The sequence below is a fragment of the Oncorhynchus kisutch genome, linkage group LG18, assembly GCF_002021735.2.
Source record: "Oncorhynchus kisutch isolate 150728-3 linkage group LG18, Okis_V2, whole genome shotgun sequence".
Taxonomy (NCBI): Eukaryota; Metazoa; Chordata; class Actinopteri; order Salmoniformes; family Salmonidae; genus Oncorhynchus; species Oncorhynchus kisutch.
The window spans coordinates 19853522-19871862 of record NC_034191.2 but is presented as its reverse complement, the minus strand read 5'-3'; the positions used below and the strand labels follow the sequence as shown (position 1 = coordinate 19871862).

Here is an 18341-nt window from a genome sequence, read left to right as displayed (position 1 = left end):
AGTTTTCACAGAAGAACAAAGGAACCTCTTCTCCAGCATAGAACCTGAGAATTGAACAATGTACATGTTTTGGAGAAGGTGTACACGGTCGGGGATGAATCCAGCTACGACCGGTCTATTTTGTCTAATGTTTTTAAAACTCATGAGAGACAATACAGCCACATTATCATAACACTGTTTATAGTCTCAGTTATGAGGCTTGCATCTAATTATTGTATAAAATGAATAAGTTAAAGATTAAACTATTTGTGAATGTATGTAATGTGATGTTAAACTGTTTAATGAAAGGGAACCCAATTCCCTTTAAAGTTAACTAACTCATTGGCCCGCCCCATGAGCACAAACTTTGATCTGGTGTCATGGGAAAGTATTTTTCTGCTCTTCCGAATATAGCCCCCACCTTGGGAATTTATCTTCAGACCAGCTTACCTCGATAACCCGAGAGGGATAAGGTTTGAGTAGATTGCAGAATTCTTAACCATACCATGTGGTTAAACTCTGAGACTATCGATACCGACAGAATAAGAGCTACTCTTCGATGCTAATTACTAGTCTGCAGCTAGAATTTATGTACCCGTGAATGCGAGGACCTACAACCGTTAAAACATCTATTCTATAACAACATTGCTGAATGTTCCTCTGAACTATCTATTCTAACCACGGGAGAGAGAGAGGGCGGACAAACTCTCCAACAGAAACAAACTTTCCAACAGAGATCACGACGACACACTGAGCGTAAATATATATATTGATTGTAATTAGAGTAAATATATATATTGATTACAATTATTCCCGAATGAGTGAGCGTTCATGTGCAAAGGATTAGCATTTCAATTGTCATAATTATCAACTTTGTTGTGTGCTTTATCTTTCGCGCCCTCCTCAGTCCCTTTGTCTACCAAGCCGCTATGCCGGTTTAGCCCACATTCCCCTATCATTTCCTTGTGACCATATCTACTTGTTTGTTAGTGTGTGCATTTCTGTGATTATTTAGTTAGTTAATAAATAAATTATTTAGACAATTGATGTATGGATGACTCATAGTGAAGATTGGGTTTGTGCAGATAACCAACAATTTACGACGTTTGGAATGAGACTAACGTGAGGTAAATAATAATTAATTAATTAGAAGACTAATTGATCAGATATTAAAATATCTGTAAGTTATATTAGGAAAATTATAACTTTGTAATCTGAATATCTTTCTTGGTGCCCCGACTTCCTAGTTAATTACATTCACATGATTAAGTTAGTTTAATCACATAATAATAATTACAGAGAATATATTTGATAAAAATAAGTCTTCAGTATACTGACGCCAAAGACACAACAAACCTTTATTTAACTAGGCAAGTCAATTAAGGTCAATTTCTTATCGTCTGGTAAGACAAGGGGCGGGGGTGTCTGTCTATTTGTCAATAACAGCTGGGGTGCGATGTCTAACACCGGGCGGCAGGGTAGCCTAGTGGTTAGAGCATTGGACTAGTAACCGGAAGGTTGCAAGTTCAAACCCCCGAGCTGACAAGGTACAAATCTGTCGTTCTGCCCTGAACAGGCAGTTAACCCACTGTTCCTAGGCCGTCATTGAAAATAAGAATTTGTTCTTAACTGACTTGCCTAGTTAAATAAAGGTAAAATAAAAAATTCTCGAGGTATTGCTAGCCTGAGGTAGAGTGCCTCATGAGCTGTAGACTAGACTATCTAGTTCTCATCTATATTATTCGTAGTCATCTAGTTGATAAGGCCATAAGCAAACCAGAAAACAAACAAGAAAATGCTCATTCAGAAGCGGCGCTCCTAGTGGATGGGGATTTTAATGCAGGCAAACTTACATCCGTTTTACCTCATTTCTACCAGCATGTCACATGTGAAACCAGAGAAAAAAAACTCTAGACCACCTTTACTTTACACAAAGAGATGCATACAAACCTCTCCCTCACCATCCATTTGGAAAATCTGACCATAATTATATCCTCCTGATTCCTGTTCACAAGCAAAAACTAAAGCAGGAGGTACCAGTGACTCGCTCAATATAGAAATGGTCAGATGAAGCGGATGCTACGCTACAGGACTGTTTTGATAGCACAGACTGGAATATGTTCCGTGACTCATCCAATGGCATTGAGGAGGTTACCACCCCAGTCCCCAGCTTCATCAATAAGTGCATCGACAATATCGCCCCCACAGTGACCATATGTACATATCAAAACCAGAAGCTGTGGATTACAGGGAACATCCACACCGAGTTAGAGGCTGGAGCTGCCGCTTTCAAGGAGCAGGACACTAATCCTAACACTTATAAGAAATCCCGTTATGCCCTCAGATGAACCATCAAACAGGCAAAGCAGCAATACAGGACTAAGATTGAATCCTACTACACCGGCTACGACGCTCGTCGGATGTGGCAGGGCTTGCAAACTATTATGTACTACAAAGAGAAATACAGCCGCGAGCTGCCCAGTGACGCGAGCCTACCAGACAAACTAAATGCCTTTTATGCTCTCTTCAAGGCAAGCAACACTGAAGCATGCATGAGAGCACCAGCTGTTCCTGGACGACTGTGTGATCACGCTTTCCGTAGCCGATGTGAGTAAGACCTTTAAACAGGTCACATTCACAAGGCTGCAGGGCCAGACAGATTACCAGGACAGGTACTCAGAGCATACGAGGACAACCTGGCAAGTGTCTTCAATGACATTTTCAACCTCTCCCGAGTCTGTAATACCTACATGTTTCAAGCAGACCACCATAGTTCCTGTGCTCAAGAATGCGAAGGTAACCTGCCTAAATGACTACCGTCCTGTAGCACTCACATCGGTAGCCATGAAGTGCTTTGAAAGGATGGTCATTACTCACATCACCACCATCATCCCGGATACCCTAGACCCACTCCAATTCGCATACCGCCTCAACAGATTTACAAATGACGCAATCTCAATCGCACTCCACACTGCCCTTTCCCACCTGGACAAAAGGAACACCTATGTGAGGATGCTGTTCATTGACTACAGCTCAGCATTCAACACCATAGTGCCCACAAACCTCATCACGAAGCTCACGACTCCAACACCATCATCAAGTTTGCTGACGACACAACAGTGGTAGGCCTGATCACCAACAATGACTAGACAGCCTATAGGGAGGAGGTCAGAGACCTGGCAGTGTGGTGCCAGGACAACAACCTCTCCCTCGATGTGAGAAAGACAATGTAGATGATCGTGGACTACATGAAAAGGAGGGCCAAACAGGTCCCAATTAACATTGACAAGGCTGAAGTGGAGCGGTTGAGAGTTAAGTTCCTTGGTGTCCACATCACCAACAAACTATAAATGGTTCAAACACACCAAGACAGTCATGAAGAGGGCAAGACAACACCAAATCCTCAAAAGCTCTACAGTTGCATCATCGAGAGCATCCTTACCGGTTGATTCACCGCCTAGTATGGCACCTGCTTGGCATCTGACCGTAAGGCGCTACAGAGGGTAGTGCGTACACACAAGTATATCACTGGGGCCAAGCTTCCTTACATCCAGGACCTATACACTAGACGGTGTCAGAGGAAGGCCCAAAAAATTGTCAAAGACCCCAGTCACCCAAGTCATAGACTGTTTTCTCTGCTACTGCACGGCAAGCAGTACCGGAGAGCCAAGTCTAGGTCCAAAAGGATCCTTAACAGCTTCTATCACCAAGCCGTAAGACTGCTGCATGTTTTCACACTGCTGCTACTTGCTGTGGTTTATCTACGCATAGTCACCCCTTCCTACATGTACAAATGACCTCGACTAACCTGTGCCCCGAACATTGGTCTCGGTACTGGTACCCACTGTATATAGATTCGTTATTGTTATGTAATCTTATTGTGTTACTTTTTATAGAATTTTTTACTTTAGTTTATTTAGTAAATATTTTCTTAACTCAATTTCTTGAACTGCATTGTTGGTTAAGGGCTTATGAGTAAGCATTTCTCAGTCAGCACGTGACAAATAACATTTGATTTGATTTGTTTCTCATTCTCTTTCGCCATCTTATGCACAACCAGGTTTACATCCATTCTGCGTGTGTGTGCGCACGTGCAAGCATGTGTATGCTATGGTCCTGCAGAGATTGGCTCCTCTCCCAGACTTGTTTAGACCAGCACACTCCCAGAACACTTTGATGGCCTCTACCCCATGGAACTGTAGCCCTGCACACACACACACAGTACACCATTCTATACACACTGAAATAATCTCCCCTTAGTATCGGTCAGGGCTGAGAGCCAGACTCCTGCAGGGGATAACCACTATCCAGGATTGTGTGTGTGCGTGCATGTAGATGGAGATGTGTGTGTGCGTGCATGTAGATGGAGATGTGTGTGTGTTAGCATGAGCTGGTCCATCAATAGCACAACCACACCTGGACACAACCCTCTTAGTCTATCCTGAAACACACACACACAGTATACAGTGCAGACATAGTCAAAAACATTCCAACACATTTACCATTGTACCCTCTCCCATAATTTAAACTGAATCACTTCAACCAAACAGTCACAATTACACTCTCCCATATACATACACAGCTACATTACATTCACTGTTTTTCACACAACCTGCCAAGTCACCCATACCCAGCTAATATTCAAAGAGAGCCAGTGACGTAGATGAGGAAGCGTGTCAGCACTTTGACCAGAGTCCTGATAAAGTGGACAGGGGTAGAGTGAAGATGTAAGAGGAAGTGAAGGACAAGTGAAATAACCCTGGTGTCAGCTGGATGTGATGGTGGGATCAGAAGGGGGTAGAAGTGTTTGCATGCCTGTACAGTATGTGTGTAAAGGGGGCGTATTGGGTGATGGTCAGAGGAGAGGGGGGAAAAAAAGAGAGTAAAGTTTTAAAAAATGAAAGGAGATGAGAGGCACAAAGAAAAGTGCTCAGTCACACCGTCACTAGCCAGGAGCAGAACCTTACTGTGCAAATTAACCTTGAGAGGTTGCACTGCAGGGGGAGGGGGGAAAAAGAGAGAGAGAGAGAACGAGGGACCTAGACAATGGATAGAGAGACAGATGGAGACAATGCAAAAGAGAGAGGAAGAGAGTGAAAGAGACAAAGAGGGAGGCAGACAGGGACAGAGGACAAAAGAGTGGCATAGAAAGAAGGTGACAAAAAAAGGAGGGAAAGAGAAACATTCTCAGTCAACATACCTGTTAAAGTCAAACTAAATGACTGTAATGATAAACTGAGTAGGCCTACTGACCTGCAGCGAAGCGGGCCTCCTGTTCTCCCTCGGTGAGGTCAGAGTAGTTGTTGAAGTCAGACTCCAGAGCTGCGGGGGTGTCAGTGGGCTTACACCAGCCCTTCCACTCTATCAGGTGGGCCACCCTGCCCTGGGCCATGCCTGTGGGCCGTGTCACATGGTCCTTCATCGCCTGGGAGATGCCTAGATTTCAAAGATTAGAGGGCAAAGGTCACATACATGTAAAGAGTATAGCATGCAGGATTTGTTTTGTGTGTGTGTGCGTGCGTGCGCACACACACACACACAATCTCGTATTTACCATGTAATGAAGATCTGGCTAATGCCGCAATCTCTTGAATGGTAAGTGCTCTTCTCGATTTTGGTAACATTTCAACGGTGTCTTCAACATTTACCTGTGAAGGAAAAAACAACCATCAGTAAAGGATGACTCATACACTACATTAATGATGACAAGCAGTGGAGGCTATTATACACATGTACTGTACATGCTATGACTACCAATAAATCCTTTCAAACTGATCTAAAAGAGCACTCATGTTTTCAAGGCAGAGAAAATACCTCTGTTTGCATTGCTTTTACACTCACATGCACACTGCATGAAAGATATGAAGGGCCATTGCAAGATTATTATGACGACAATATAGAACAACCCCCATACGCTCTACTCTACCCCCTTGGTCTGGTCTGTCCATCCTCTCTACTCTACCCACTTGGTCTGGTCTGGTCTGTCCATCCTCTCTACTCTACCCCCTTGGTCTGGTCTGTCCATCCTCTCTACTCTACTCCCTTGATCTGGTCTGTCCATCCTCTCTACTCTACTCCCTTGATCTGGTCTGTCCATCCTCTCTACTCTACTCCCTTGGTCTGGTCTGTCCATCCTCTGGTCTTACTGGGTGGATAGGAACATTAGTCTGCTGATCTTACTGGGTTGATAGGAACATTAGCCTGCTGGCCTTACTGGGTGGATAGAAACATTAGCCTGCTGGCCTTACTGGGTGGATAGAAACATTAGCCTGCTGGCCTTACTGGGTGGATAGACACATTAGCCTGCTGGCCTTACTGGGTGGATAGACACATTAGCCTGCTGGCCTTACTGGGTGGATAGGAACATTAGCCTGCTGGACTTACTGGGTGGATAGGAACATGAGCCTGCTGGCCTTACTGGGAGGATAGGAACATTAGCCTGCTGGCCTTACTGGGTGGATAGGAACATTAGCCTGCTGATCTTACTGGGTGGATAGGAACATTAGCCTGCTGGCCTTACTGGGTGGATAGGAACATTAGCCTGCTGGCCTTACTGGGTGGATAGGTACATTAGCCTGCTGGCCTTACTGGGTGGATAGAAACATTAGCCTGCTGGCCTTACTGGGTGGATAGAAACATTAGCCTGCTGGCCTTACTGGGTGGATAGGAACATTAGCCTGCTGGACTTACTGGGTGGATAGGAACATGAGCCTGCTGGCCTTACTGGGAGGATAGGAACATTAGCCTGCTGGCCTTACTGGGTGGATAGGAACATTAGCCTGCTGATCTTACTGGGTGGATAGGAACATTAGCCTGCTGGCCTTACTGGGTGGATAGGAACATTAGCCTGCTGGCCTTACTGGGTGGATAGGTACATTAGCCTGCTGGCCTTACTGGGTGGATAGAAACATTAGCCTGCTGGCCTTACTGGGTGGATAGGAACATTAGCCTGCTGGCCTTACTGGGTGGATAGGAACATTAACATTGGCCTGCTGGCCTTACTGGGTGGATAGGAACATTAACATTAGCCTGCTGGCCTTACTGGGTGGATAGGAACATTAACATCAGCCTGCCGGCCTAACTGGGTGGATAGGAACATTAGCCTACTGGCCTTACTGGGTGGATAGGAACATTAGCCTGCTGGCCTTACTGGGTGGATAGGAACATTAGCCTGCTGGCCTTACTGGGTGGATAGGAACATTAACATCAGCCTGCTGGCCTTACTGGGTGGATAGGAACATTAACATCAGCCTGCTGGCCTTACTGGGTGGATAGGAACATTAGCCTGCTGGTCTTACTGGGTGGATAGGAACATTAGCCTGCTGGTCTTACTGGGTGGATAGGAACATTAGCCTGCTGGTCTTACTGGGTGGATAGGAACATTAGCCTGCTGGTCTTACTGGGTGGATAGGAACATTAGCCTGCTGGTCTTACTGGGTGGATAGGAACATTAGCCTGCTGGTCTTACTGGGTGGATAGGAACATTAGCCTGCTGGTCTTACTGGGTGGATAGGAACATTAGCCTGCTGGCCTTACTGGGTGGATAGGAACATTAGCCTGCTGGCCCTACTGGGTGGATAGGAACATTAGCATCAGCCTGCTGGCCTTACTGGGTGGATAGGAACATTAACATCAGCCTGCTGGCCTTACTGGGTGGATAGGAACATTAACATCAGCCTGCTGGCAATACTGGGTGGATAGGAACATTAACATTGGCCTGCTGGCCTGACTGGGTGGATAGGAACATTAACATTAGCCTGCTGGCCTTACTGGGTGGATAGGAACATTAACATCAGCCTGCCGGCCTAACTGGGTGGATAGGAACATTAGCCTGCTGGCCTTACTGGGTGGATAGGAACATTAGCCTGCTGGCCTTACTGGGTGGATAGGAACATTAGCCTGCTGGCCTTACTGGGTGGATAGGAACATTAACATCAGCCTGCTGGCTTTACTGGGTGGATAGGAACATTAACATCAGCCTGCTGGCCTTACTGGGTGGATAGGAACATTAGCCTGCTGGTCTTACTGGGTGGATAGGAACATTAGCCTGCTGGTCTTACTGGGTGGATAGGAACATTAGCCTGCTGGCCTTACTGGGTGGATAGGAACATTAGCCTGCTGATCTTACTGGGTGGATAGGAACATTAGCCTGCTGGCCTTACTGGGTGGATAGGAACATTAGCCTGCTGGCCTTACTGGGTGGATAGGTACATTAGCCTGCTGGCCTTACTGGGTGGATAGAAACATTAGCCTGCTGGCCTTACTGGGTGGATAGAAACATTAGCCTGCTGGCCTTACTGGGTGGATAGGAACATTAGCCTGCTGGACTTACTGGGTGGATAGGAACATGAGCCTGCTGGCCTTACTGGGAGGATAGGAACATTAGCCTGCTGGCCTTACTGGGTGGATAGGAACATTAGCCTGCTGATCTTACTGGGTGGATAGGAACATTAGCCTGCTGGCCTTACTGGGTGGATAGGAACATTAGCCTGCTGGCCTTACTGGGTGGATAGGTACATTAGCCTGCTGGCCTTACTGGGTGGATAGAAACATTAGCCTGCTGGCCTTACTGGGTGGATAGGAACATTAGCCTGCTGGCCTTACTGGGTGGATAGGAACATTAACATTGGCCTGCTGGCCTTACTGGGTGGATAGGAACATTAACATTAGCCTGCTGGCCTTACTGGGTGGATAGGAACATTAACATCAGCCTGCCGGCCTAACTGGGTGGATAGGAACATTAGCCTGCTGGCCTTACTGGGTGGATAGGAACATTAGCCTGCTGGCCTTACTGGGTGGATAGGAACATTAGCCTGCTGGCCTTACTGGGTGGATAGGAACATTAACATCAGCCTGCTGGCCTTACTGGGTGGATAGGAACATTAACATCAGCCTGCTGGCCTTACTGGGTGGATAGGAACATTAGCCTGCTGGTCTTACTGGGTGGATAGGAACATTAGCCTGCTGGTCTTACTGGGTGGATAGGAACATTAGCCTGCTGGTCTTACTGGGTGGATAGGAACATTAGCCTGCTGGTCTTACTGGGTGGATAGGAACATTAGCCTGCTGGTCTTACTGGGTGGATAGGAACATTAGCCTGCTGGCCTTACTGGGTGGATAGGAACATTAGCCTGCTGGCCTTACTGGGTGGATAGGAACATTAGCCTGCTGGCCCTACTGGGTGGATAGGAACATTAGCATCAGCCTGCTGGCCTTACTGGGTGGATAGGAACATTAACATCAGCCTGCTGGCCTTACTGGGTGGATAGGAACATTAACATCAGCCTGCTGGCAATACTGGGTGGATAGGAACATTAACATTGGCCTGCTGGCCTGACTGGGTGGATAGGAACATTAACATTAGCCTGCTGGTCTTACTGGGTGGATAGGAACATTAGCCTGCTGGTCTTACTGGGTGGATAGGAACATTAGCCTGCTGGTCTTACTGGGTGGATAGGAACATTAGCCTGCTGGTCTTACTGGGTGGATAGGAACATTAGCCTGCTGGCCTTACTGGGTGGATAGGAACATTAGCCTGCTGGCCTTACTGGGTGGATAGAAACATTAGCCTGCTGGCCTTACTGGGTGGATAGGAACATTAGCCTGCTGGCCTTACTGGGTGGATAGGTACATTAACATTGGCCTGCTGGACTTACTGGGTGGATAGGAACATTAACATTAGCCTGCTGGCCTTACTGAGTGGATAGGAACATTAACATCAGCCTGCCGGCCTAACTGGGTGGATAGGAACATTAGCCTGCTGGCCTTACTGGGTGGATAGGAACATTAGCCTGCTGGCCTTACTGGGTGGATAGGAACATTAGCCTGCTGGCCTTACTGGGTGGATAGGAACATTAGCATGCTGGTCTTACTGGGTGGATAGGAACATTAGCCTGCTGGTCTTACTGGGTGGATAGGAACATTAGCCTGCTGGTCTTACTGGGTGGATAGGAACATTAGCCTGCTGGCCTTACTGGGTGGATAGGAACATTAGCCTGCTGGCCTTACTGGGTGGATAGGAACATTACCCTGCTGGCCTTACTGGGTGGATAGAAACATTAGCCTGCTGGCCTTACTGGGTGGATAGGAACATTAGCCTGCTGGCAATACTAGGTGGATAGGAACATTAACATTGGCCTGCTGGACTTACTGGGTGGATAGGAACATTAACATTAGCCTGCTGGCCTTACTGGGTGGATAGGAACATTAGCCTGCTGGCCTTACTGGGTGGATAGGTACATTAGCCTGCTGGCCTTACTGGGTGGATAGAAACATTAGCCTGCTGGCCTTACTGGGTGGATAGAAACATTAGCCTGCTGGCCTTACTGGGTGGATAGGAACATTAGCCTGCTGGCCTTACTGGGTGGATAGGAACATTAACATTGGCCTGCTGGCCTTACTGGGTGGATAGGAACATTAACATTAGCCTGCTGGCCTTACTGGGTGTATAGGAACATTAACATGAGCCTGCCGGCCTAACTGGGTGGATAGGAACATTAGCCTGCTGGCCTTACTGGGTGGATAGGAACATTAGCCTGCTGGCCTTACTGGGTGGATAAGAACATTAGCCTGCTGGCCTTACTGGGTGGATAGGAACATTAACATCAGCCTGCTGGCCTTACTGGGTGGATAGGAACATTAACATCAGCCTGCTGGCCTTACTGGGTGGATAGGAACATTAGCCTGCTGGTCTTACTGGGTGGATAGGAACATTAGCCTGCTGGTCTTACTGGGTGGATAGGAACATTAGCCTGCTGGTCTTACTGGGTGGATAGGAACATTAGCCTGTTGGTCTTACTGGGTGGATAGGAACATTAGCCTGCTGGCCTTACTGGGTGGATAGGAACATTAGCCTGCTGGCCCTACTGGGTGGATAGGAACATTAACATCAGCCTGCTGGCCTTACTGGGTGGATAGGAACATTAAAATCAGCCTGCTGGCCTTACTGGGTGGATAGGAACATTAACATCAGCCTGCTGGCAATACTGGGTGGATAGGAACATTAACATTGGCCTGCTGGCTTGACTGGGTGGATAGGAACATTAACATTAGCCTGCTGGCCTTACTGGGTGGATAGGAACATTAACATTGGCCTGCTGGCCTGACTGGGTGGATAGGAACATTAACATTAGCCTGCTGGCCTTACTGGGTGGATAGGAACATTAACATCAGCCTGCCGGCCTAACTGGGTGGATAGGAACATTAGCCTGCTGGCCTTACTGGGTGGATAGGAACATTAGCCTGCTGGCCTTACTGGGTGGATAGGAACATTAGCCTGCTGGCCTTACTGGGTGGATAGGAACATTAACATCAGCCTGCTGGCTTTACTGGGTGGATAGGAACATTAACATCAGCCTGCTGGCCTTACTGGGTGGATAGGAACATTAGCCTGCTGGTCTTACTGGGTGGATAGGAACATTAGCCTGCTGGTCTTACTGGGTGGATAGGAACATTAGCCTGCTGGCCTTACTGGGTGGATAGGAACATTAGCCTGCTGATCTTACTGGGTGGATAGGAACATTAGCCTGCTGGCCTTACTGGGTGGATAGGAACATTAGCCTGCTGGCCTTACTGGGTGGATAGGTACATTAGCCTGCTGGCCTTACTGGGTGGATAGAAACATTAGCCTGCTGGCCTTACTGGGTGGATAGAAACATTAGCCTGCTGGCCTTACTGGGTGGATAGGAACATTAGCCTGCTGGACTTACTGGGTGGATAGGAACATGAGCCTGCTGGCCTGACTGGGTGGATAGGAACATTAACATTAGCCTGCTGGCCTTACTGGGTGGATAGGAACATTAACATCAGCCTGCCGGCCTAACTGGGTGGATAGGGACATTAGCCTGCTGGCCTTACTGGGTGGATAGGAACATTAGCCTGCTGGCCTTACTGGGTGGATAGGAACATTAGCCTGCTGGCCTTACTGGGTGGATAGGAACATTAACATCAGCCTGCTGGCCTTACTGGGTGGATAGGAACATTAACATTAGCCTGCTGGTCTTACTGGGTGGATAGGAACATTAGCCTGCTGGTCTTACTGGGTGGATAGGAACATTAGCCTGCTGGTCTTACTGGGTGGATAGGAACATTAGCCTGCTGGTCTTACTGGGTGGATAGGAACATTAGCCTGCTGGTCTTACTGGGTGGATAGGAACATTAGCCTGCTGGCCTTACTGGGTGGATAGGAACATTAGCCTGCTGGCCTTACTGGGTGGATAGAAACATTAGCCTGCTGGTCTTACTGGGTGGATAGGAACATTAGCCTGCTGGCCTTACTGGGTGGACAGGAACATTAGCCTGCTGGCCTTACTGGGTGGACAGGAACATTAACATTAGCCTGCTGGCAATACTAGGTGGATAGGAACATTAACATTGTCCTGCTGGACTTACTGGGTGGATAGGAACATTAACATTAGCCTGCTGGCCTTACTGGGTGGATAGGAACATTAACATCAGCCTGCCGGCCTAACTGGGTGGATAGGAACATTAGCCTGCTGGCCTTACTGGGTGGATTGGAACATTAGCCTGCTGTTCTTACTGGGTGGATAGGAACATTAGCCTGCTGGCCTTACTGGGTGGATAGGAACATTAACATCAGCCTGCTGGCCTTACTGGGTGGATAGGAACATTAACATCAGCCTGCTGGCCTTACTGGGTGGATAGGAACATTAGCCTGCTGGTCTTACTGGGTGGATAGGAACATTAGCCTGCTGGCCTTACTGGGTGGTTTGGAACATTAGCCTGCTGGCCTTACTGGGTGGATAGGAACATTAGCCTGCTGGCCTTACTGGGTGGATAGAAACATTAGCCTGCTGGCCTTACTGGGTGGATAGGAACATTAGCCTGCTGGCCTTACTGGGTGGATAGGAACATTAACATTAGCCTGCTGGCAATACTAGGTGGATAGGAACATTAACATTGGCCTGCTGGACTTACTGGGTGGATAGGAACATTAACATTAGCCTGCTGGCCTTACTGGGTGGATAGGAACATTAACATCAGCCTGCCGGCCTAACTGGGTGGATAGGAACATTAGCCTGCTGGTCTTACTGGGTGGATAGGAACATTAGCCTGATGGCCTTACTGGGTGGATAGGTACATTAGCCTGCTGGACTTACTGGGTGGATAGGAACATTAGCCTGCTGGACTTACTGGGTGGATAGGAACATTAACATCAGCCTGCTGGCCTTACTGGGTGGATAGGAAAATTAGCCTGCTGATCTTACTGGGTGGATAGGAACATTAGCCTGCTGGACTTATTGGGTGGATAGGAACATTAACATCAGCCTGCCGGCCTTACTGGGTGGATAGGAACATTAGCCTGCTGTTCTTACTGGGTGGATAGGAACATTAGCATGCTGGCCTTACTGGGTGGATAGGAACATTAGCCTGCTGATCTTACTGAGTCTATAGGAACATTAGCCTGCTGGCCTTACTGGGTGGATAGGAACATTAGCCTGCTGTCCTTACTGGGTGGATAGGAACATTAGCCTGCTGGTCTTGCTGGGTGGATAGGAACATTAGCCTGCTGGCCTTACTGGGTGGATAGGAACATTGGCCTGCTGTCCTTACTGGGTGGATAGGAATATTAGCCTGCTGGTCTTGCTGGGTGGATAGGAACATTAGCCTGCTGGCCTTACTGGGTGGATAGGAACATTAGCCTGCTGGTCTTGCTGGGTGGATAGGAACATTAGCCTGCTGGTCTTACTGGGTGGATGGAACATTAGCCTGCTGGTCTTACTGGGTGGATAGGAACATTAGCCTGCTGGTCTTACTGGGTGGATAGGAACATTAGCCTGCTGGTCTTACTGGGTGGATAGGAACATTAGCCTGATGGCCTTACTGGGTGGATAGGTACATTAGCCTGCTGGACTTACTGGGTGGATAGGAACATTAGCCTGCTGGACTTACTGGGTGGATAGGAACATTAACATCAGCCTGCTGGCCTTACTGGGTGGATAGGAAAATTAGCCTGCTGATCTTACTGGGTGGATAGGAACATTAGCCTGCTGGACTTATTGGGTGGATAGGAACATTAACATCAGCCTGCCGGCCTTACTGGGTGGATAGGAACATTAGCCTGCTGTTCTTACTGGGTGGATAGGAACATTAGCCTGCTGGTCTTACTGGGTGAATAGAAACATTAGCCTGCTGGTCTTACTGGGTGGATAGGAACATTAGCCTGCTGGCCTTACTGGGTTGATAGGAACATTAGCCTGCTAGCCTTACTGGATGGATAGGAACATTAACATCAGCCTGCTGGCCTTACTGGGTGGATAGGAACATTAGCCTGCTGGTCTTACTGGGTGGATAGGAACATTAGCCTGCTGGTCTTACTGGGTGGATAGGAACATTAGCCTGCTGGTCTTACTGGGTGGATAGGAACATTAGCCTGCTGGCCTTACTGGGTGGATAGGAACATTAACATCAGCCTGCCTGCCTTACTGGGTGGATAGGAACATTAACATCAGCCTGCTGGCCTTACTGGGTGGATAGGAACATTAACATCAGCCTGCTGGCCTTACTGGGTGGATAGGAACATTAGCCTGCTGACCTTACTGGGTGGATAGGAACATTAGCCTGCTGGCCTTACTGGGTGGATAGAAACATTAGCTTGCTGATCTTACTGGGTGGATAGGAACATTAGCCTGCTGATCTTACTGGGTGGATAGGAACATTAGCCTGCTGGTCTTACTGGATGGATAGGAACATTAGCCTGCTGGTCTTACTGGGTGGATAGAAACATTAGCCTGCTGATCTTACTGGGTGGATAGAAACATTAGCCTTCTGATCTTACTGGGTGGATAGGAACATTAACATCAGCCTGCTGGCCTTACTGGGTGGATAGAAACATTAGCTTGCTGATCTTACTGGGTGGATAGGAACATTAGCCTGCTGATCTTACTGGGTGGATAGGAACATTAGCCTGATTGTCTTACTGGGTGGATAGGAACATTAGCCTGCTGGCCTTACTGGGTGGATAGAAACATTAGCTTGCTGATCTTACTGGGTGGATAGGAACATTAGCCTGCTGATCTTACTGAGTCTATAGGAACATTAGCCTGCTGGCCTTACTGGGTGGATAGGAACATTAGCCTGCTGATCTTACTGGGTGGATAGGAACATTAGCCTGCTGGTCTTACTGGGTGGATAGGAACATTAGCCTGCTGGCCTTACTGGGTGGATAGAAACATTAGCTTGCTGATGTTACTGGGTGGATAGGAACATTAGCCTGCTGGCCTTACTGGGTGGATAGAAACATTAGCTTGCTGATCTTACTGGGTGGATAGGAACATTAACATCAGCCTGCTGGCCTTACTGGGTGGATAGAAACATTAGCTTGCTGATCTTACTGGGTGGATAGGAACATTAGCCTGCTGATCTTACTGAGTCTATAGGAACATTAGCCTGCTGGCCTTACTGGGTGGATAGGAACATTAGCTTGCTGGTCTTACTGAGTCTATAGGAACATTAGCCTGCTGGCCTTACTGGGTGGATAGAAACATTAGCTTGCTGATCTTACTGGGTGGATAGGAACATTAGCCTGCTGATCTTACTGAGTCTATAGGAACATTAGCCTGCTGGCCTTACTGGGTGGATAGGAACATTAGCCTGCTGTCCTTACTGGGTGGATAGGAACATTAGCCTGCTGGTCTTGCTGGGTGGATAGGAACATTAGCCTGCTGGCCTTACTGGGTGGATAGGAACATTGGCCTGCTGTCCTTACTGGGTGGATAGGAATATTAGCCTGCTGGTCATGCTGGGTGGATAGGAACATTAGCCTGCTGGCCTTACTGGGTGGATAGGAACATTAGCCTGCTGGTCTTGCTGGGTGGATAGGAACATTAGCCTGTTGGTCTTACTGGGTGGATAGAAACATTAGCTTGCTGATCTTACTGGGTGGATAGGAACATTAGCCTGCTGATCTTACTGGGTGGATAGGAACATTAGCCTGCTGGCCTTACTGGGTGGATAGAAACATTAGCTTGCTGATCTTACTGGGTGGATAGGAACATTAGCTTGCTGATCTTACTGGGTGGATAGGAACATTAGCCTGCTGGTCTTACTGGGTGGATAGGAACATTAGCCTGCTGGTCTTACTGGGTGGATAGGAACATTAGCCTGCTGGTCTTACTGGGTGGATAGGAACATTAGCCTGCTGGTCTTACTGGGTGGATAGGAACATTAGCCTGCTGGTCTTACTGGGTGGATAGGAACATTAGCCTGATGGCCTTACTGGGTGGATAGGTACATTAGCCTGCTGGACTTACTGGGTGGATAGGAACATTAGCCTGCTGGACTTACTGGGTGGATAGGAACATTAACATCAGCCTGCTGGCCTTACTGGGTGGATAGGAAAATTAGCCTGCTGGTCTTACTGGGTGGATAGGAACATTAGCCTGCTGGCCTTACTGGGTGGATAGAAACATTAGCTTGCTGATGTTACTGGGTGGATAGGAAAATTAGCCTGCTGGCCTTACTGGGTGGATAGAAACATTAGCTTGCTGATCTTACTGGGTGGATAGGAACATTAACATCAGCCTGCTGGCCTTACTGGGTGGATAGAAACATTAGCTTGCTGATCTTACTGGGTGGATAGGAACATTAGCCTGCTGATCTTACTGGGTGGATAGGAACATTAGCCTGTTGGTCTTACTGGATGGATAGGAACTTTAGCCTGCTGGTCTTACTGGATGGATAGGAACATTAGCCTGCTGATCTTACTGGGTGGATAGGAACATTAGCCTGCTGATCTTACTGGGTGGATAGGAACATTAGCCTGATTGTCTTACTGGGTGGATAGGAACATTAGCCTGCTGGCCTTACTGGGTGGATAGGAACATTAGCCTGCTGATCTTACTGGGTGGATAGGAACATTAGCCTGCTGGACTTACTGGATGGATAAGGAACATTACCATCAGCCTGCCGGCCTTACTGGGTGGATAGGAACATTAGCCTGCTGGTCTTACTGGGTGGATAGGAACATTAGCCTGCTGGTCTTACTGGGTGGATAGAAACATTAGCCTGCTGATCTTACTGGGTGGATAGGAACATTAACATCAGTCTGATGGCCTTACTGGGTGGATAGGAACATTAGCCTGCTGATCTTACTGGGTGGATAGGAACATTAGCCTGCTGGTCTTACTGGGTGGATAGGAACATTAGCCTGCTGGTCTTACTGGGTGGATAGGAACATTAGCCTGCTGAGCTTACTGGGTGGATAGGAACATTAGCCTGCTGGTCTTACTGGGTGGATAGGAACATTAGCCTGCTGCTCCAGTTTCAACTTCCACCTGACTGTGCTGCTGCTCCAGTTTCAACTGTTCTGCCTTATTATTATTCGACCATGCTGGTCATTTATGAACATTTGAACATCTTGGCCATGTTCTGTTATAATCTCCACCCGGCACAGCCAGAAGAGGACTGGCCACCCCTTATAGCCTGGTTCCTCTCTAGGTTTCTTCCTAGGTATTGGCCTTTCTAGGGAGTTTTTCCTAGCCACCGTGCTTCTACACCTGCATTGCTTGCTGTTTGGGGTTTTAAGCTGGGTTTCTGTACAGCACTTTGAGATATCAGCTGATGTACGAAGGGCTATATAAATAAATTTGATTTGATTTGATCTTACTGCGTGGATAGGAACATTAGCCTGCTGGTCTTACTGGGTGGATAGGAACATTAGCCTGCTGATCTTACTGGGTGGATAGGAACATTAGCCTGCTGGTCTTACTGGGTGGATAGGAACATTAGCCTGCTGGCCTTACTGGGTGGATAGAAACATTAGCCTGCTGGTCTTACTGAGTCTTTAGGAACATTAGCCTGCTGGCCTTACTGGGTGGATAGGAACATTAGCCTGCTGGCCTTACTGGGTGGATAGGAACATTAACCTGCTGGTCTTGCTGGGTGGATAGGAACATTAGCCTGCTGGCCTTACTGGGTGGATAGGAACATTAGCCTGCTGGCCTTACTGGGTGGATAGGAACATTAGCCTGCTGGTCTTGCTGGGTGGATAGGAACATTAGCCTGCTGGTCTTACTGGGTGGATAGAAATATTAGCCTGCTGATCTTACTGGGTGAATAGGAACATTAACATCAGCCTGCTGGCCTTACTGGGTGGATAGAAACATTAGCCTGCTGATCTTACTGGGTGGATAGGAACATTAGCCTGCTGATCTTACTGGGTGGATAGGAACATTAGCCTGCTGGTCTTACTGGGTGGATAGGAACATTAGCCTGCTGGCCTTACTGGGTGGATAGGAACATTAGCCTGCTGGTCTTACTGGGTGGATAGGAACATTAGCCTGCTGATCTTACTGGGTGGATAGGAACATTAGCCTGCTGGTCTTACTGGGTGGATAGGAACA

At 47.7% G+C, this 18341-nt stretch overlaps 1 protein-coding gene across 4 annotated transcripts in view; it reads right to left on the bottom strand.

Moving 5' to 3' along the window:
• Positions 1-18341, bottom strand: part of LOC109880509 (protein FAM131A) — a 43248-nt gene that overhangs the window by 13862 nt on the left and 11045 nt on the right. For all 4 annotated transcript variants that reach the window (XM_031795510.1, XM_031795511.1, XM_031795508.1 and 1 more), the window contains 2 exons: positions 5534-5627; positions 5233-5415 (listed from right to left, as the gene is read on the bottom strand). In XM_031795510.1, the coding sequence (XP_031651370.1) occupies positions 5233-5415; positions 5534-5603 (253 nt within the window). In that variant the 5' untranslated portion in view covers positions 5604-5627. The remainder of the gene's footprint in view (positions 1-5232; positions 5416-5533; positions 5628-18341) is intronic.